We start from the raw sequence: 16,979 nt of genomic DNA, 5'->3' as shown, positions 1-16,979 counted from the left end.
AACTTCCCAACCTAAATTCCTTAGACTTTTCTAATAACCAACTAACTGGGTCTATCCCTGCTAGCTTGGGCTTCTTACCCAAATTTTCTTTCCTTCAATTATCGAATAACAAGATTTCAGGTCCAATCCCGCGGTCATTGGGTAACCTTAACTTCGAAATATTGGAACTTGGAGGGAACCAACTCACGGGGGACGCGTCATTTCTATTCGGGATAAACAAGACAAACTTGGCTCATTTGAATCTTAGTTCAAATCATTTGTCGTTCGACCTCTCCAAAGTCGTATTGCCCGTGGATATTTTGACTTCGAACTTGCTAGTGTTGGACCTAAGCCATAATATGATTTATGGACGAATCCCGGCTTGGTTAGGGCAAGTGCCAGGGTTATATAGCTTGGACTTGAGCTACAATCAACTATGTGGGCCCATTCCAACGGCCGGAGGCAAATTGCAAGGGTTTCTTCCATCGTCGTTTGAACATAATAAGTGCTTGTGTGGCGCTCCTTTGCCCGCTTGTTAATCTTAATGTTATGATCCTCGAAGAATAAGTATGAATAAATAAATTGCTTGCTTCATGAGAGCAACTAGTTTTCTTACCCGTGCGTTGCACGGATATTAAAATAATGTGGGATAGATTTCACAATAAAATGAAATATAGACATATAATACATCGTTCATGTTTAAGATTTTATGTATGTCGCATGACCAACAAATAATTCCCGTTAACATAATATTGACATAAGAATAAAAGAGTGTTTGATTAATAAAATACTTTTTTTTAGGAAAATAAAACCAATATGAAGTTTATATATATGATACTTGGACTGATAGTTTTTAGAATTTGTTCATAAATACCTGTTTGTTTTTCAATTGGTCAAGGAAAACAATAATATCTACTCTGCATAATCAACATGCAACAAATCTCCTTCTTTCGAATAACAACCATAATTTAATCATTGCTGGATCAAATTGTAATTATGTAAAAACATTTAGAGGTAGTTAGAATGTTATATCTCCCGGTCAAACTATAGAAGTACGTTTGAATGTGAACCAAATTCTGACGCAATACTACATGGTTAGGGCTGCTTATGACCCCCATTTCTATAGTAGTAGTCTTGCCCCCATCTTCTCATTTGAAACAAAATCTTTCACACAGACCCCTATTTTTCTTCCATATTCACACACATGATCTAAAACAATCGCATCCCTTGAAAGATCGATCCTTGTCTCTAAAACTTATCTCGTATTTATCCAACCAAGTGAAAAACTAAACCCCTACTTCTAGAAAAATCCGTCATCAAATGGAAACTAACCCTTGCTTTCGACAATGTTTTTTTAGGAAAATACACCAATATGAAGTTTATATATGATACTTGGGACTGAGAGTTTTTAGATTTTGTTCATTAATATCTGTTTGTTTTTCAATTGGTCAAGGAAAACAATAATATCTACTTTGCATAATCAACTCAATGATGCAATAAATCTCCTTCTTTAGAATAAGAACCATAATTTAATCATTATTGGGTCAAATGACAGTTACGTAAAAACATTTACAGGTAGTTAAATGTTATATCTCCCGGTCAAACTATAAACGTACCTTTGAATGTGAACCAAATTCCAACGCAATACTACATGGCTGAGGCTGCTTATGACACCCTCTATAATAATAGTTTTGTCCCCCCCTCCCCCCATCTTCTTATTTGAAACAAAATCCTTCACACAGACCCCTATTTTTCTTCCCTGTTCACACACATGATCTAAAACAATCTGATCTCATCCCTTGAAAGATCGATCCTTGTCTTTGAAACTTCTCTCAAATTTATCCAACCAAGTGAAAAACTAAACCCCTACTTCTAGAAAAATCCAAAATCCAATGGAAACTAACCCTTGCTCTCGACAATGTTGTTAGAATTAAGATTTTACTTTAATTTGGATTGATGGGGTTAAAATTAAATTTATCAGTATGATCTTTTGAGATTTCTTGTAATTATTCTTATTACCTATATGTTTTAATGCAAGCAATATTTTGCTGATAAATAACCTTATTTATTATCACTATCCTCGTTAAACACATCACCCTCCACAAATGCACCCTCCCTCCACCCCCACTAATTTACCCACAAAATAAAACATCAGCCATTGTGATTAGTTCTTACTACTTGAAACAACCTCCAATCCACTACCACTATCACTACCTTTCTGTCATGTTTTACATCTAAGAAGTCATAAATCACATTCACCTCCATGAAAATATGGATCCTCGTCTCCCTTATCGAAGACAATTTATTTCTCCTTCAACAAAGAAAAGTTTAAGAAGCAATCTTCCCTCTTATCTCTCTCCCTTTCCCTTCCTAGTCTTTTTCTCGTCCCCTCCTCTACCTCCATTCAAGATACTCAAACAAAGTGTCTGGGTACTATGTTTGTAAACTGAATACGTTTGAATATTATATATATACACGAACTTTGCTATTTATTTCATTTTGCATAAATAAATCTTACTACCTCCATCTCATTTTTATTGTTCTTTTTTCTTCAAATTTTATTATCTCATAATTATTATCCCCTTTCTAGATCTAGTAAGGAAAAACTTTAGTCCATCAACTCATTGCAATTAACCTCATTCCCACTCGAAATAACCTTTAGCCCACTACTTAATCCCTTCGGCTCACACATAAAACGGTCTAAAATGCAAAGCTTTCATATCTCTCTTGAAAAGTCCATCTAACTAACAGAAAACTAACCGCTACTCTCTGAACTTCATCATTTTTACATCCCGTAAAGATTAAGTTGAACATGACAAAAAAAATGCAAAAAGTTAGGTTTTGTTTGATAACGACAGATTGAACAATTTTTTTAAGCATTTTGAGAGTTTTTACACTATTTAAATAACAATTGTGGTATTTTGAGTGTTGATCAGCGACATATTGAAATAGTAGATTGTGGTGTAATTTCCTATTTTACATTATGACCTTTAATAGTATATTATAAGAAAACAAAAATTGAGTTTTTTTATCTCCGAGGAAATTAAAGATCAAACTTTATCTTTATCATATTTATAATTAATATTCTTCACTTAAAATATATAAATTTAACCAAGTTCAAATAAGTTAGCTAAAAGTTATAAATCACACATTGTACGAAGCAGTATAATCATTTTTTTATTAATATGAAATAAATCATAAACTTCATGAGAATATTAATGCGGTAGAGAACTATAGAAGAGTTGGCAAGTACGTGACCCCCTTTTAGGTTTAAATTTTTTCATTTATTTTTTATTTTTTTGCCTAAAGGTGGTTAAAGCATTGTATTATGCATGACGAATATGTCTCACCCTTCCCCAATTCGTATCTCTCCCTAAATTATAGTGATGATGTGCTCAATTTACACACAAAAAAATATATATAGCATCAACAATAATTAGTTTGCTCCATATAATTGAATAGTACTGTTTTTTATGCATGTAAATTTGTCAGAAGAAAAGCTTGAGAGAGACGGTCTTCACTATGTTAGGGAAAGACTACTCTTACCCTTTTATGTGTTTTTCATGACTTTTTTTTAATGTTGATCGTTGCTTGAATAATTGAATCTTAGCCTTGTACATATTTCTATAATAAGTGTATCTAATTTATCTTCAAGCCTCATTTAAATCTATTTTATTACTCGTGGTACCATTTTTACTTTAAATTGCAAAACATTCGCACAATAAAGTTTTTCAAAACATTTACTCGTTTGTCATAATATGATATTTCGATTCGCAAATTAGCAGCAACTTTCTTTATCTTTTAATACTCCTTGAAAAATAGATATCAAACCTTGTACTTATCAATAATTTGTGAATATCTTATTTAAATTTTGATTAATATACTTTTATATAATGACAAATGAATGTAAATAATATAATAATAAATTATCAATAGAAGTTAGAGTAGTGTATTGTGAGGGAAATAACTTTAACATTAGTAGGAGAAATACATATGACATTTGAAAAACAAACTTCGTATTATGTATAATTAAATATGACATTAGAAATAACAAAAGACGTAGGGGCATATTTCAGGGTTTATTTTACTCTTTCCACGAGTAAATTCCATGCAGTACGTATTATGCATGCACATTTGTCACAACCCAGTTTGGCCTAGGGCCTTTTAGCCTCATAATACCTCTTTTTTTTAATCGGAAGTTGTTATAAAATTGGATATTATAAATATATCAAAGGTTTTTTTCCTTCTAATTTAATAAAAAGTGAACAAATACTAATGAATAATTTTTTAATATTAATAAATTATAGATAATTAATTTATTTCCTATTTCTAATAATAAAATTGTAAAATAATTAATTAATTCTCATTTCTAATAGGAAAATCACATTCCTAATCATAATAGAAAAATTTTAAATAACTATTATCTCCTAATTCTAATAGTATAATTAGGAAAACAAAGCCTTAATAAATTGTTAATTTATTTCCTATTTCTAATAGGAAAATTGTTAAATAATTAACTAATTCTCATTTGTAATAGGAAAATTATATTCGTAATTATAATAGAAAAATTGTAAATAATTAATTATCTCCTAATTCTAATGCTAATAGTATAATTAGAAAAAAAAAAGTTTCCTTTAGTTATATACTAGATTTAATGCCCGTGCGATGCACGGGCCTCTTTGTAGTTTTCTGTTGTTTGTAACGTAATAACTAAAAGTTAGAAAGTGTACTTACTCCGTTCCATTCAATTCATTACGTTTGCTTTTGGCAAAACAACCAAAGATTTGAGAGACGTCATGGCTTCAAGAAATACAGGAGCTAAAAAACGACATATAAGCTATAATACATTTGATCAAAATAACTTATTTTACCATATATCAGATTATCAGCTACTCCTTCCTTCTAAGTTATTTGCCAAAAAAATCGTGTTACTCATAACAATTCACCACCCAGCTTTTGCATTCTTTCGCCCAAAGCGCCAAACAAATAAAAATCGCCTATATGATATTATGATTAACACATACTCCGTAAGTCTGTATATGACAAATAAAATCGGCTATATGATATTATGATTAACATACACTCCGTAGGGTCCTTTTGGTTCGTAAATATTTATGATGGCTAGGTATTTCCTACCCCGTCTCAATCATTTGTTTATCTTTGATTAAAATATCCTTCTCGAAAAATATACGGAATAAAAGGTAAATAAATGGTTGAAACGAAGGGAGTATATTTTGTTAAAATCATTTGCACGGTATATTTGTTCAGGTATTTAGGTGCTAATATAAGACCTCTAGTGATCAACATAATGTGTATCCTAACATCATTCATTTTCTTTTACGATTAACTTCTAACATGGTTGGACAACTTCAAAATTCTTCTTTAGCTAAATTTAAATATTAATGTGTTTAGTATGCCGTAAAAGTTGAAGACTCTAGGAGCATATTGCATATAGATAGCTTGCTTGAAAATTCCTTGATACACATATTAGTATATCCCCTTGCGCTGTCTTATTGTTAACTTGTTCTTCGATGGTTGGTTCTCACATTCGAAGACATAAACCGATTTCAAAAAAAAAAAATACTCCTATCTAATGTAGTTGGTTTACGTTATTAGTATTTGTTTACGATTTCTAACTTACCGTATAATATATTTTCTTATGGACATTAATAATCAAACTAACAATGTAACACACACTTTAAATAAGTGTATTGGAAACCAAGCTCAGGAAATTAAAAAGCCGACAAACAATCACACATGCATAATTGCGTATCCATGGAATGTATAATATTCAACCCATTAGTCTTTGAGTAAACAATAAAGGATATATCAGCTCTAGAATTTTACTGAGAAATAATAATAGTTAGGTACCGAATTACCGTTAAATTGCTTAGCTTCTACGAAGTATATATACTACTCCCTCCTATTCTACATAACCTTCTCTCTTTCCTTTTTCATAGGATGTTCAAATTAACTCTCAAACTTTCATCTTATATTTATGCAATTCTCTTGTATTTTGAGGATGTAATGTGCCTCCCTAGTGTCATGATCACTCACGAATCTTCATCTTGGTGATCAATAATCTTGATTATTCTGATGATTAACCTTTCCTATAAAAAGTGCCATTAAATATCGTAAGCGAAAAACAATTCAAACCACAAATCTCTAATATTAAATTATAAAAGAAACTATTAAGATTATATATTAATTTCATATATTATGGAGTATCAAATTAAACAATCACAGTCAACACAGCAAAACCTATCAGAATATAGTATGGAGAATTGGAGATAATGGAGTATAAGATTAAACCAAATTATAGTGCATACCTTCTCTATTTATATATATCCATCACTCGCTGCAATCCACATAGCAAGCTGTCCATAATAAAAAGAAACTAACAATTAATAATTAGTATGATTCACACATGAAATAAATAGTAGAATCGACTATAATAAGGAAGATCAAAACAAAAACGTGAAAATCAGTGATATGGGCAGGGGAGGGTGTCTAGAAATACCATGGGAGCTCCTTAATTCTAGTGCCCCCGTGAATAGGGAGGTTTATCTAGAATAGGAGGGAGTATGTGGGAGTTGGATCTGATCAATTTTCAGTAAAGAAGTCTTATAGAATCACGATACATACCACGATAATAACTTTATTAGAAAATTTAGGTGATATTTTGTGTTTTTGCTATCTCCACTGCATTATTATTTGAATGGCCACAAATGTTCATCTTATGCACTGCTTAAGAACGGTAGCACATATCTTCATCTCATAGGGGATCCATTATTTACGACCTCCAGGAAAGGACCATAAAAGTGAAGAACCTACAAATAAATGAAAGGAAAAAATAAATGAATATGATGATTGTTGAATAAAAAGGAAGTAAGCAACGTGCAAATAAAGTAATACTCCGTAGACCATAACAGTAGTATGGACAAAGTAATTAAAATATCGTAAAATCATGATCGAAATAATAATAATAACGTAGAATAATGTAGGTCTCATAAGAGAAAAATACAAAAGCATGTGAACAAAGCTATCTTGGTAAGTTATTTGTGCGTATGAATCATCTTTATATATAGGTAGTGAGTTGTTTGAAGAGCAATGAAACTCTTTGTCTTTTACAATTTTAATTAAGAGAAAAGTCTGGAAGGATACATCCTAACAAATTTAAGATAACAATCGTGATGAATTTTTATCCTTTATTCTTTTTTTTTGTTTTAAAATTCAAGTTGATTATTTTTTATTTTAAGTTTTTTAATAAAGTTGGAGTCTCTGAAATCGCTCGAAAAAAGCTTCCTTTATTAATATAGATAGATATTGATTGATTGATTGATTGTATGAGGATGACTAAGTTACTTACTCCGTAGTATGAGGATGACTAAGTAACTAATGAATTGAAAAATCATTGTCTTAGTACTAATTGATGTACTTCGTCCTTCCTAAATACTACGGAGTACTTGATTGTTTCGTGAGTTAATTACGTTAAAAATGTGATCTATGAATTTGATGCTCTGAACTCTGAAGTCTGAACCAGTAGTTCTTATGTGGTCCGAACTCTATTAATGGAGGAATTCTGTAAGGGTAAAATAAGTACTTGTGTGGGGATCTTTGGGCCATTGCAAGACCTAATTTATGTTCACCTGAAAAGCCAACGAACTGTCTTAGTATCATGAGCATGTGTGAATCCTGTTAGGTAGATCGAGATGGAAGTGGGTCGTGTCAGTATGTGCCTCGTGCTGGCCCACAGAGCTAGGAGAAGAAAATGGCACAGTCTAGACTGTGGGCTTCGTGACGTGCCGGTTAAATGGAAATGGGCTCTAGGGCTAAGCATCGGTCCAAGACTGGACCGAAAACCGAAAATTAGTGAACTGAAGATCGGACCTAAAACTTTCGGTCTTCGCCCGGACCAAACCCAAAATATTTGGTCCGGTCTTGGACCGAAATAAACCTAAAACTAGTTTTTTCACTATTTTGGGTACGATAATTACATTTCCCTTAAAATATTCAACTGTAGCTTAGATAGACAATAATCCGAGAGGATTGCGAAAAGAACACTAGACACGGATTATTAATCTCCGATACATTGTGGAGTGTCGTGCGAGTATCGGTGCCTGACATAACATCAAACACGATGCTAAATGATAAAAGTGTCGGTGCTTTCTAGTTCGCTATGCCGCCCTTAAACGGTCCAAATACAAGTCCGCCCACTTTGTATCAATTTGTAAGTATCGTTATACACATTAAAGAGTCCGCACGTCATTGTAGACTTTATATTTTATAGTCCTATGTCTTTATTATGTAAAAGTATATAAATATACAATAATCCCACCATTTTAATCGCATTGTCCACCAAAAACACTTGTTTATTTTGTCAAAAAAATGCAACCAACCATGCACATTATGTCCTTCCTATTATTCACTATTCTCCTCCTCCCATCTTTATGTTTATCTAAACCCATACACCCAAATCATTGCTTCCAAGATGACCAAAATGCCCTCCTCAAAATCAAATATCATTGGAACAATTCAACCCTTTTCTCTACTTGGATCCCGGGATCCGATTGTTGTAGGTGGAGCGGCGTCTTATGCAAAAAACTCCCCAAAACAACCACCTACCGGGTCAACTTCCTCGAAGTTAACTTCGGAAATGATATTGTGGGTACAATCCCGTCTACAATTAGTGACCTCCCGTACCTCGAGACACTCATTATTCGAGGTAACCCGAACCTAACCGGTTCAATTCCTCCATCAATCACAAAACTCACTAATTTACAGGCTCTCCTTCTAAACTTTAACAGCCTAACCGGTCCAATTCCAAACTTTTTTAGTAAACTTCCAAATTTAGTCAATCTTGAACTTAATGACAACCACTTAACAGGTTCGATCCCCAGCGTCTTCGGCCAACTACCGAACCTAAACGCCTTAGACTTTTCTAATAACCAACTAACTGGGTCTATTCCCGCCAACTTGGGCTTCTTACCCAAATTTTCTTTCCTACAATTATCGAATAACAAGCTTTCAGGTCCAATCCCGCGGTCATTGGGTAATCTTAACTTTGAAATATTGGAACTTGGAGGGAACCAATTCACGGGGGACGCGTCATTTCTATTCGGGGTTAACAAGACAAACTTGGCTCATTTGAATCTTAGCTCAAATCATTTGTCGTTCGACTTATCCAACGTTGTATTGCCCGTTGATATTTTGACGTCGAACTTGCTAGTGTTGGACCTAAGCCATAATATGATTTATGGGCGGATCCCGGCTTGGTTAGGGCAAGTGCCTGGATTGTATAGCTTGGACTTGAGCTACAATCAACTGTGTGGACCCATTCCAACGGCCGGAGGGAAATTGCAAGGGTTTAATCCATCGTCGTTTGAGCATAATAAGTGCTTGTGTGGTGCTCCATTGTCCGCTTGCTAATCTTTATGTAATGGTCCTCGACGAATATTCATGCATGAATAACTAAATTGCTTGTTTCATTGGTTCTTAATATAGACAGCAATTGTATGAAGATGATTAATTAATGCACTTTGTCCTTCCTAAATATCTTGAATTTTTTGTGTAAACCATTCGATTTAGTCCGGATTCGAGCCGGATTGGAACAACAGGAGATAAAGCTCTTCCTCATGAATTTTAGCATCGTTGCATTCCCAGAGCTTGATCGTAATGACTAGTTTATGCATGCATACCATGATGGTATCCTGTCCTCCTACCACTTCATTGTTTTGGGAATTAATTTTACGTTAAAAATGTGATCTATGAATTTGATGCTCTGAACTAACTTGTGTATGCTGCATCATGCATATATTAGTCATTTGTAATTTAATTCCTAATTTCTTGCAGTCTTCACCTCATTCGCATCCTCGTGCACTCGTACTCAACACATATAGTTTATCCGACTCTATACCCGCTTACCGTGCACTCATTCACTATCACCGATTCACCGGTGTGATCATGTGGCTCTTTTAGGCCAATGTGGTCCTTCCTGTGCATTCTTATATATACAAGTGTTATGTACTTAATCTGTCTTAAACTTAACACGAATAATACCGTTTTAAGAGAGACTTACCGATGAATTTAAGTCCGCATTTCAGTAATAATATAATAAAAATCGTACTATTCCCTAAAAAAAATTCCTTCAAATTCTATCCAAAATTCCTCATCGATGTTGACCTTCTCAGTCTAAACACATGAGCCCAAGTTCGCTTTTCCGACGTTAAACAGTCCGTAGCTACATAAATATTTTTTTTTTGGTGTTGACCAGGAGTATTCCCTACCGACAGCTGGGGTAATCTCCTTCGGGGTACTGAAGGCAATTTAATGGGTTGACCCCTCCCAAGTTTGGCTTTTTCATTCGCAAGAGTCAGGAATCGAACCCCTGACCACTTGTTTAAGAGATGAGAGCCCTTACCACTCACACCAACCAACTTTGGTAGTAACTACATAAATATTGATAAAACGTTTGTCTTATTATCGTTACATGAGAGTACTTATATCCGATTTATTATTAAACCAGATATCGTCGTCTTAAGTTAGACTAACTGATGTATCACTATTAACCGTGTATATATAGATATATAATGTTAGCATTTTAAGAACATTGTCCACAAAAACCACTTTGTTTATTTTGTCAAAAAATGCAGCGAACCATACCCATTATTATGTCCCTTCTCTTATTCACTATTCTCCTTCTACCATCTTTGTGTGTATCTAAACCCATACATCCAAATCATTGCTTCCAAGATGACTAAAACGCCCTCCTCAAAATCAAATACCATTGGAATAATTCAACCTTTTTCTCGGCTTGGATCCCCGGAACCGATTGCTGTAGGTGGAACGGTGTCGTATGCAAAAAAATCCCCAAAACAAACACATACCGTGTCTACTTCCTCGAAATCAATTTCCAAAATGACATTGTGGGTACAATCCCCTCGACCATCGGTGACCTCCCGTACCTCGAGAACCTTATTATTCGTGGGTGCCCGAACCTCACGGGTCCAATTCCTCCATCAATCGCGAAACCTATTAATTTAGCCCTTGTCCTCCTTACTTACAACAATCTTACCGGCCCAATTCCCAATGCTTTTACTAAACTTACCCAATTGGCCATCCTTCAACTTAATGATAACCGTTTAACCGGTTCGATACCAAATTTCGTCGGTAATTTTCCGCAACTTAATGAGAACCGTTTAACGGGTTCAATTATCAAATAACATGTTTTCACGTCCAATCCCGCGGTCATTGGGTAACCTTAACTTCGAAATATTGGAACTTGGAGGGAACCAATTAACGGGAGACGCGTCATTTTTATTCGGAGAAAATAAGATAAATTATGCTCATTTAAATTTGACTTCGAATCATTTGTCGTTTGACTTTTCTAACGTCGTATTACCCACGAGTATTACAAACACGACCTTGCTGGTTTTGGACCTGAGCCATAGTAATATCTATGGACGTATCCCGGATTGGGTAGGGAAATTGCAAGGGTATAATCCGTCGTCGTTTGAGGGAAATTGAGTTCAATTCTGTAATTCAGTTGATTTGTGTGTGATTTATATAATAGTCTCCTAAAGCACCAGACGACAAACAATGCGGTTTTTACGTTTGCCAGTCCATGTGGGAGGTTATCCACAGAAAACTATCTACCATTCCGATACGGGTTAGTGTGATTTAAAAACTATTTCAGACGTAAATTGAGTTCAATTCTGTATACTTCCACCATGTATTACATCTATTTTGATTATGTATATTTTGAATTGTAGTTTCTATAAATATTCAACAAAGCCCCGGAATATTCGCCAGAGGACATCAACCAGATGAGAAATATGTGGGCCAGTTATGTTGTTTCATTAGCGAGGTCTCAATAGTTTTCTCATGCTTTATGTACGAGTGTGTATATATAGATCCATTGTGTATTGGTTTCTTTTGTTTTCTCAATAGCAGTTGTGTTTTGGCTGTTGATCATCCTATTTGTACTGTTTTTAAACTGCGTTTAATTGATTGCTAGGTGTAATATTTTGATACAGGATTGAAATTTTGCACAAAGACAAATTTCTTTGGAATGCTATTTTTAGAAAGAGAGAAAAAATAGCATTTCAAATTTGCTTACAAACGCGCTTGAAAAAATAACATTTCAAAGAAATTTGCTAGAACAGGCTAAAATTATTTTTTTTAAAAAAAAAATATTAAAAACGATAACGGTTAAAAACAACCCGTTGCAAACAATTATTTGGCAACGGTTTTATTTAGATAAATAACCGTTGACATATTTCCCTCCCATTCAAACCGCCAAAAATATAAGATAACGAACGATAACCGTTGTCGAGTTCAAAATTTTTACAACGGTTTATTTAAGCAGAACCGTTGACAAAATTTCATCAATATAAATAGATAACGGTTACATACCGTTGTCAACAGATGAATATTACAACAGTTTTGCACGCAATAAAGCCGTTGTTAAATTTTAACATTCAATTAAATAAGATAACGAAATGAACCGTTATCATATATAATATTTAACAACGGTTTTGGAACGATAAGACGTTGTCAATAGTAAACTACGACAACGGATTTGATACCGTTCTTAAGATTTAACAACGGTTCTTGATGTTATATAACAGTCGCTTGTTATTTGTACAACTGTTGTATATATTTAACAACCGTCGTTGCAATAACGGTCCCGTGTTTCTATTTAAAAACGGTAATTTGCATTATTTGACCGTTATTGGATGTCTTAATTGGCATAGTGAAACAATGAATAATCATGTTTAGATTGCACAAATCCAATGCTACTTGGTCAATTCTTTATTCCATTGCCTGCTGGCTTGTTTTAATCCATATATTGACCTTAGCAATCTGCATACTTGTCCAGGTTGTACTGTATATCATTCTGGAGGAGTCATATACACTTCTTCATCTAAATATCCATGAAGAAATGCGTTATTAATATCTAACTGATGCAAACTCCAACCCTTTGCTGCAGTTAAAGCTATCAAGGCCCTAACAGTTGTGAATTTTGCAACAGGTGAGAAAGTATCCTTATAATCTTTGTCTTTGACCTGGTTATATCCTTTTGCTACTAAACGAGCCTTATATCTTTCAACAGTACCATCTGCTTTATACTTAATTTTGAAAACCCACTTTGAACCAATGGGTTTCTTATCCACATGCAAATCAACTATTTCCCATGTATTGTTTTCTTCTAATGCCTTGATCTCTTTGTTCATAGCTTCAACCCATTTAGGTTAATTGCTTGCTTGTTTGAAAGTATAGGGCTCAGACTCCTTGATAACTATGGCCAAGGATGTTATATAATCAGAGGAGAAAGCTGACAAGTCTTGTAAGATTGCAGCATGTGAAGATGATGCAGGGGCATTACTGTATAATTTGAGGGGACAGTGGAATTGCTGCAAAAGAACTGATGGCTGCCTGGGTCTTGTAGATCTCCTAGTTGCTTGTAAATGCTCAGATTCTGAGGTTGTTATAGTAGTATTATGTGGCATAATACTATTAGTTGTGATGATCTCGATATCTTCGTATCGGAGTGGGCTTGGACCAAAGACCGTGATTTCATCAGTAGTGGCTTGTATAGTATTAGGAGAATTATTATTTGACTTTGTACTAGTTTTTGATAATATTAAAGTAGATGTGACAGGATTAACCAATTGTGTATCCTCGTTTACAACTTGAAACTGTTCTTTGAAAGGAAATATATCTTCTTTGAAAATCACATCTCTATTAACAAAGACTTTGTGGGTAGCTAGATCATACAGCCTGTAACCCTTTTGTTGATGAGGATAACCCAAAAATATGCATTTTCTTGCTCTTGTCCCCATTCCCCAACTTATCAATGTAAGTGGGTGGCATGGTGGCATAACAGATTAACAGCAACACCCAAAGATCCTTAATGACTCATAAGGTGGTGCTTTGCCAAAGATTAGAGTATAAGGAATTTGCCAATTAATGACAGATGAGGGCATCATATTTATCAAATGAATTGCAGTAAGCAAGCTGTCTCCCCAGAACTTTATGGGAAGACCTGCATGTATTCTGAGTGCCCTAGCAGTCTCTAGTAGGTGTCTATGTTTACGTTCCACCCTACCATTCTGCTGGGGTCTCCCAACAACACTACTCTGATGAACCAGACCCATATCTTTAAACAAATTACCACAGACATGATACAAAAATTCTGACCCATTATCAGTTCTAATAATTTTTATCTTAGCATTAAACTGAGTGATAACATAAGCAAAGAAATCCTTGACTAACTTGTAAACTTGATCCTTTGTTTTAAACAATATAGTCCAAGTATTCCTTGAGAAATCATCAAGGATAGTTAAAAAATACTTAGCACTTGACATAGCAGGGGTCTTATAAGGACCCCAAACATCCATATTTATTAATTCAAAAACACAGGCAGCTTTAGAGGAACTAGTAGGAAAAGATGATGCTTAGATAGAACACAAGTTTCACAATGCTTAGCCTTCTTTCCATTATTATGAAGAGTATTTACATATTTGAGTTTATCAAAACCTATATGGCCTAATCTGGCATGTAACAAATCCACAGAAGCTGAACATGAACTACTGTTTGCAGAATGTAAAGACTGGCTAACAAAACTAGTACAACCTAGAGTTTTTGAAACAATGGAAACTACTTTATTCACTAAGTCTTGAGTGTTAAACTTTTGAAATCTGTAGAGATCTCCTATTCGTCTGCCAGTAGCAATGACAAGTTTAGTTGAAAGATCCTTAAAAGAACAATTGGCATCAGAAAACACAGCAAACAATTTGTTATCATCAATCAGTTTACTAACAGATAGGAGATTCTGTTTAAAATCAGGAATCAATAAAACATTTTGCAGCAAGATTTTGTCATTTAATCTAACATCACCAACTTTAGATACATGCTTAATACTACCATCTGGAAGACCTATAGGCAAGGATTTAGCCAAGATTCTAACATTATGCAATAAACGAATGTTAAAGGTCATATGGTCAGAAGCACCAGTGTCAATGATCCAGTCATGTAAAAACAAATTATGATGAACAACATTAGCAAGTGAATTAGGAACCATACCTGCAAAATTAGAGGATGATAAAGATGGCATGTTGCCTGAAATCCTCTTGAGAACCTGATCAACGACAGATGTGACCAATCCATCTAATATATTTAGATCAAAAGACTGAGAAGTACTGGCATCAGAAGATTGAACCAGAGGATGATCATCTTCAGAATCATTATGTTCAATAACATCAACAGTATTTGCACTTTTCTTGTACCCAGACTTCCCACCAAAATTCTTAGGTTTAGGTTTGGCAGGTTTTGCAGGAGGCTTGGCAGTCTTATCACTAGGAAATCCAACCAAACGATAACACTTATCAATCTTATGCCCTGGTTTACCACAGTAATCACACTCATTAACCCAAAAACATTCATCTAGGTTATGATTGTTCATCTTACAGTGACTGCAATACTTCTTCTCCTTTTTCTCACGAGTATTAGCATCAACAACCTTGAAAGAAGCATAAGCAGATGCTTCAGTCAAGACTTCAACAGACTCAACAACGTGCTTTTGTTTCTCAATTTTCTATAACAACCCTAATGCTCTATTGATGGTAGGCAAACGATCCATTGAAAGAATTTGGGTTTTAATATTGTCAAAACCAGTGTTTAATCCCATCAAAAACTGTATTAGCTTGGAATTATTCTCTCGAACAACAATTCTCTTCATAAGAGTGCATGGACATTGAGCAATCTTACCACAAGAACACTGAGGAATTGGGTCAAGACTGTCCAATGTTTCCCAGTAATTCTTGAACTTGCTATAATATTCAACAAGAGATAAATTGGACTGACTTACAGCATCAAGACCCTTCTTGAGTTGATAGATTTCTATAGCATTCGCCTGACCATATCGTTCCAGCAATTCTCCCCAGAGTTCTTTAGCTGACTTCACATATTTGAGATTGTGGCGAACTGACTTGTCCAAAGAATTGAGAATCCATTTCATCACCATCAAATCGCAGCGCACCCACTGATAAAACTTCTTATCCGTCTTAGGAGGCTGAGGAAGCATACCATCGATGAAGCAATCTTTGTTCTTCGAAGCAAGAGCCATCAAGATATCTTGTTTCCAGCTCAGAAAGTCATTACCATTAAATAATGGTGAAACCAGGTGCGAAAACGGCTGATCAGATGATGACAAATACAGAGGATCATCATAGAAGTCATAACCATGACTACTTTCTTCAGAATTCTCGGGCATATTGTAAGTTTGATTGAATTAAAAAGATCAAGCAATGTGTTTGATATGATGTTGATCAAAATCCGATCAAGAAATGTGTTTGATATGATGTTGATCAGGAAATATGATTTTACGATAGATTATGAAAGCGGAAGCGAAAGTATGAAATAATTTTGGAAAGAAAAATGGTGGATCGAACTAATTGGTAACTGATACCATATTAGAATGATGAATATGTGATCATGATTAGAGAGAAGATTGGAGGAAGAAATTATATTGAGCAAAAGTGATTTCAATGTTTGTTACATCATGTATTTATAGTGCATACACTACACCGACATAATCTTAACTACCATGGTTACTATAACTAACTCAGGTTAGTTATAACAAACTTTTACATAACTAACTTATATTTGTTAGTTACTCTATCTTATAATATCAGCCGTTTATTTTGCCTGGATATTGGGATTTTGGGAACAGAGAAGGAAAGAGATAGTAGGATTTAGGTGAGATCCACCGTTTTTTTTGTTTAAAATACATTTCTTTTTCTTTTTTTTAATATGATTTTTTTCCCTTTCCTTATTGTTAATTCAAAGCGTCTTACTTGTGATGGACACTATCCGTTACAAGCTGAAGACGGATAGTGCTCCTCTCACAATAAGGCAAGTGGTAGGGAAATGGAGCACCCTAGTGCCACTTACATATTGTGAGAGAGGCATTATCTGTCTTCAGCTTGTGACGATAG

At 34.4% G+C, this 16,979-nt stretch overlaps 2 protein-coding genes and 1 long non-coding RNA gene across 3 annotated transcripts; 1 reads left to right on the top strand and 2 right to left on the bottom strand.

The window, feature by feature from the left end:
* Positions 1-5,747: 5,747 nt before the first annotated feature.
* Positions 5,748-6,899, bottom strand: LOC141642165 (uncharacterized). Its single transcript, XR_012543194.1, has 3 exons — positions 6,625-6,899; positions 6,309-6,356; positions 5,748-6,089 (listed from the first exon to the last, which is right to left on the bottom strand). It is a non-coding gene; the product is annotated as an uncharacterized LOC141642165 (long non-coding RNA).
* A 1,396-nt stretch (positions 6,900-8,295) lies between these two features.
* Positions 8,296-9,532, top strand: LOC141642164 (polygalacturonase inhibitor 1-like). The gene has a single exon (XM_074450875.1). The coding sequence runs from the start codon at positions 8,368-8,370 to the stop codon at positions 9,406-9,408; it is 1,041 nt and encodes a 346-aa protein (XP_074306976.1). The 5' UTR covers positions 8,296-8,367; the 3' UTR covers positions 9,409-9,532.
* A 4,854-nt stretch (positions 9,533-14,386) lies between these two features.
* Positions 14,387-16,255, bottom strand: LOC141632995 (uncharacterized). The gene is made up of 2 exons (XM_074445494.1): positions 15,616-16,255; positions 14,387-15,525 (listed from the first exon to the last, which is right to left on the bottom strand). The coding sequence occupies exons 1-2, from the start codon at positions 16,253-16,255 to the stop codon at positions 14,387-14,389; spliced, it is 1,779 nt and encodes a 592-aa protein (XP_074301595.1).
* Between the last annotated feature and the right edge of the window lie 724 nt (positions 16,256-16,979).

Source organism: Silene latifolia, chromosome 2 (assembly GCF_048544455.1).
Source record: "Silene latifolia isolate original U9 population chromosome 2, ASM4854445v1, whole genome shotgun sequence".
Classification (NCBI taxonomy): Eukaryota; Viridiplantae; Streptophyta; class Magnoliopsida; order Caryophyllales; family Caryophyllaceae; genus Silene; species Silene latifolia.
The sequence above is the reverse complement of the archived record's forward strand: the minus strand, read 5'-3'. Positions and strand labels throughout refer to the sequence as shown.

Coding starts and splice junctions, on each gene's coding strand:
- LOC141642164 (XM_074450875.1), top strand. CDS start 8,368: ATGCAACCAACCATGCACATTATGTCCTTCCTATTATTCACTATTCTC.
- LOC141632995 (XM_074445494.1), bottom strand. CDS start 16,255: ATGCCCGAGAATTCTGAAGAAAGTAGTCATGGTTATGACTTCTATGAT. Junction 15,526..15,615: donor CCAAATTCTTTCAATGGATC/GTTTGCCTACCA, acceptor TCTTGACTGAAG/CATCTGCTTATGCTTCTTTC.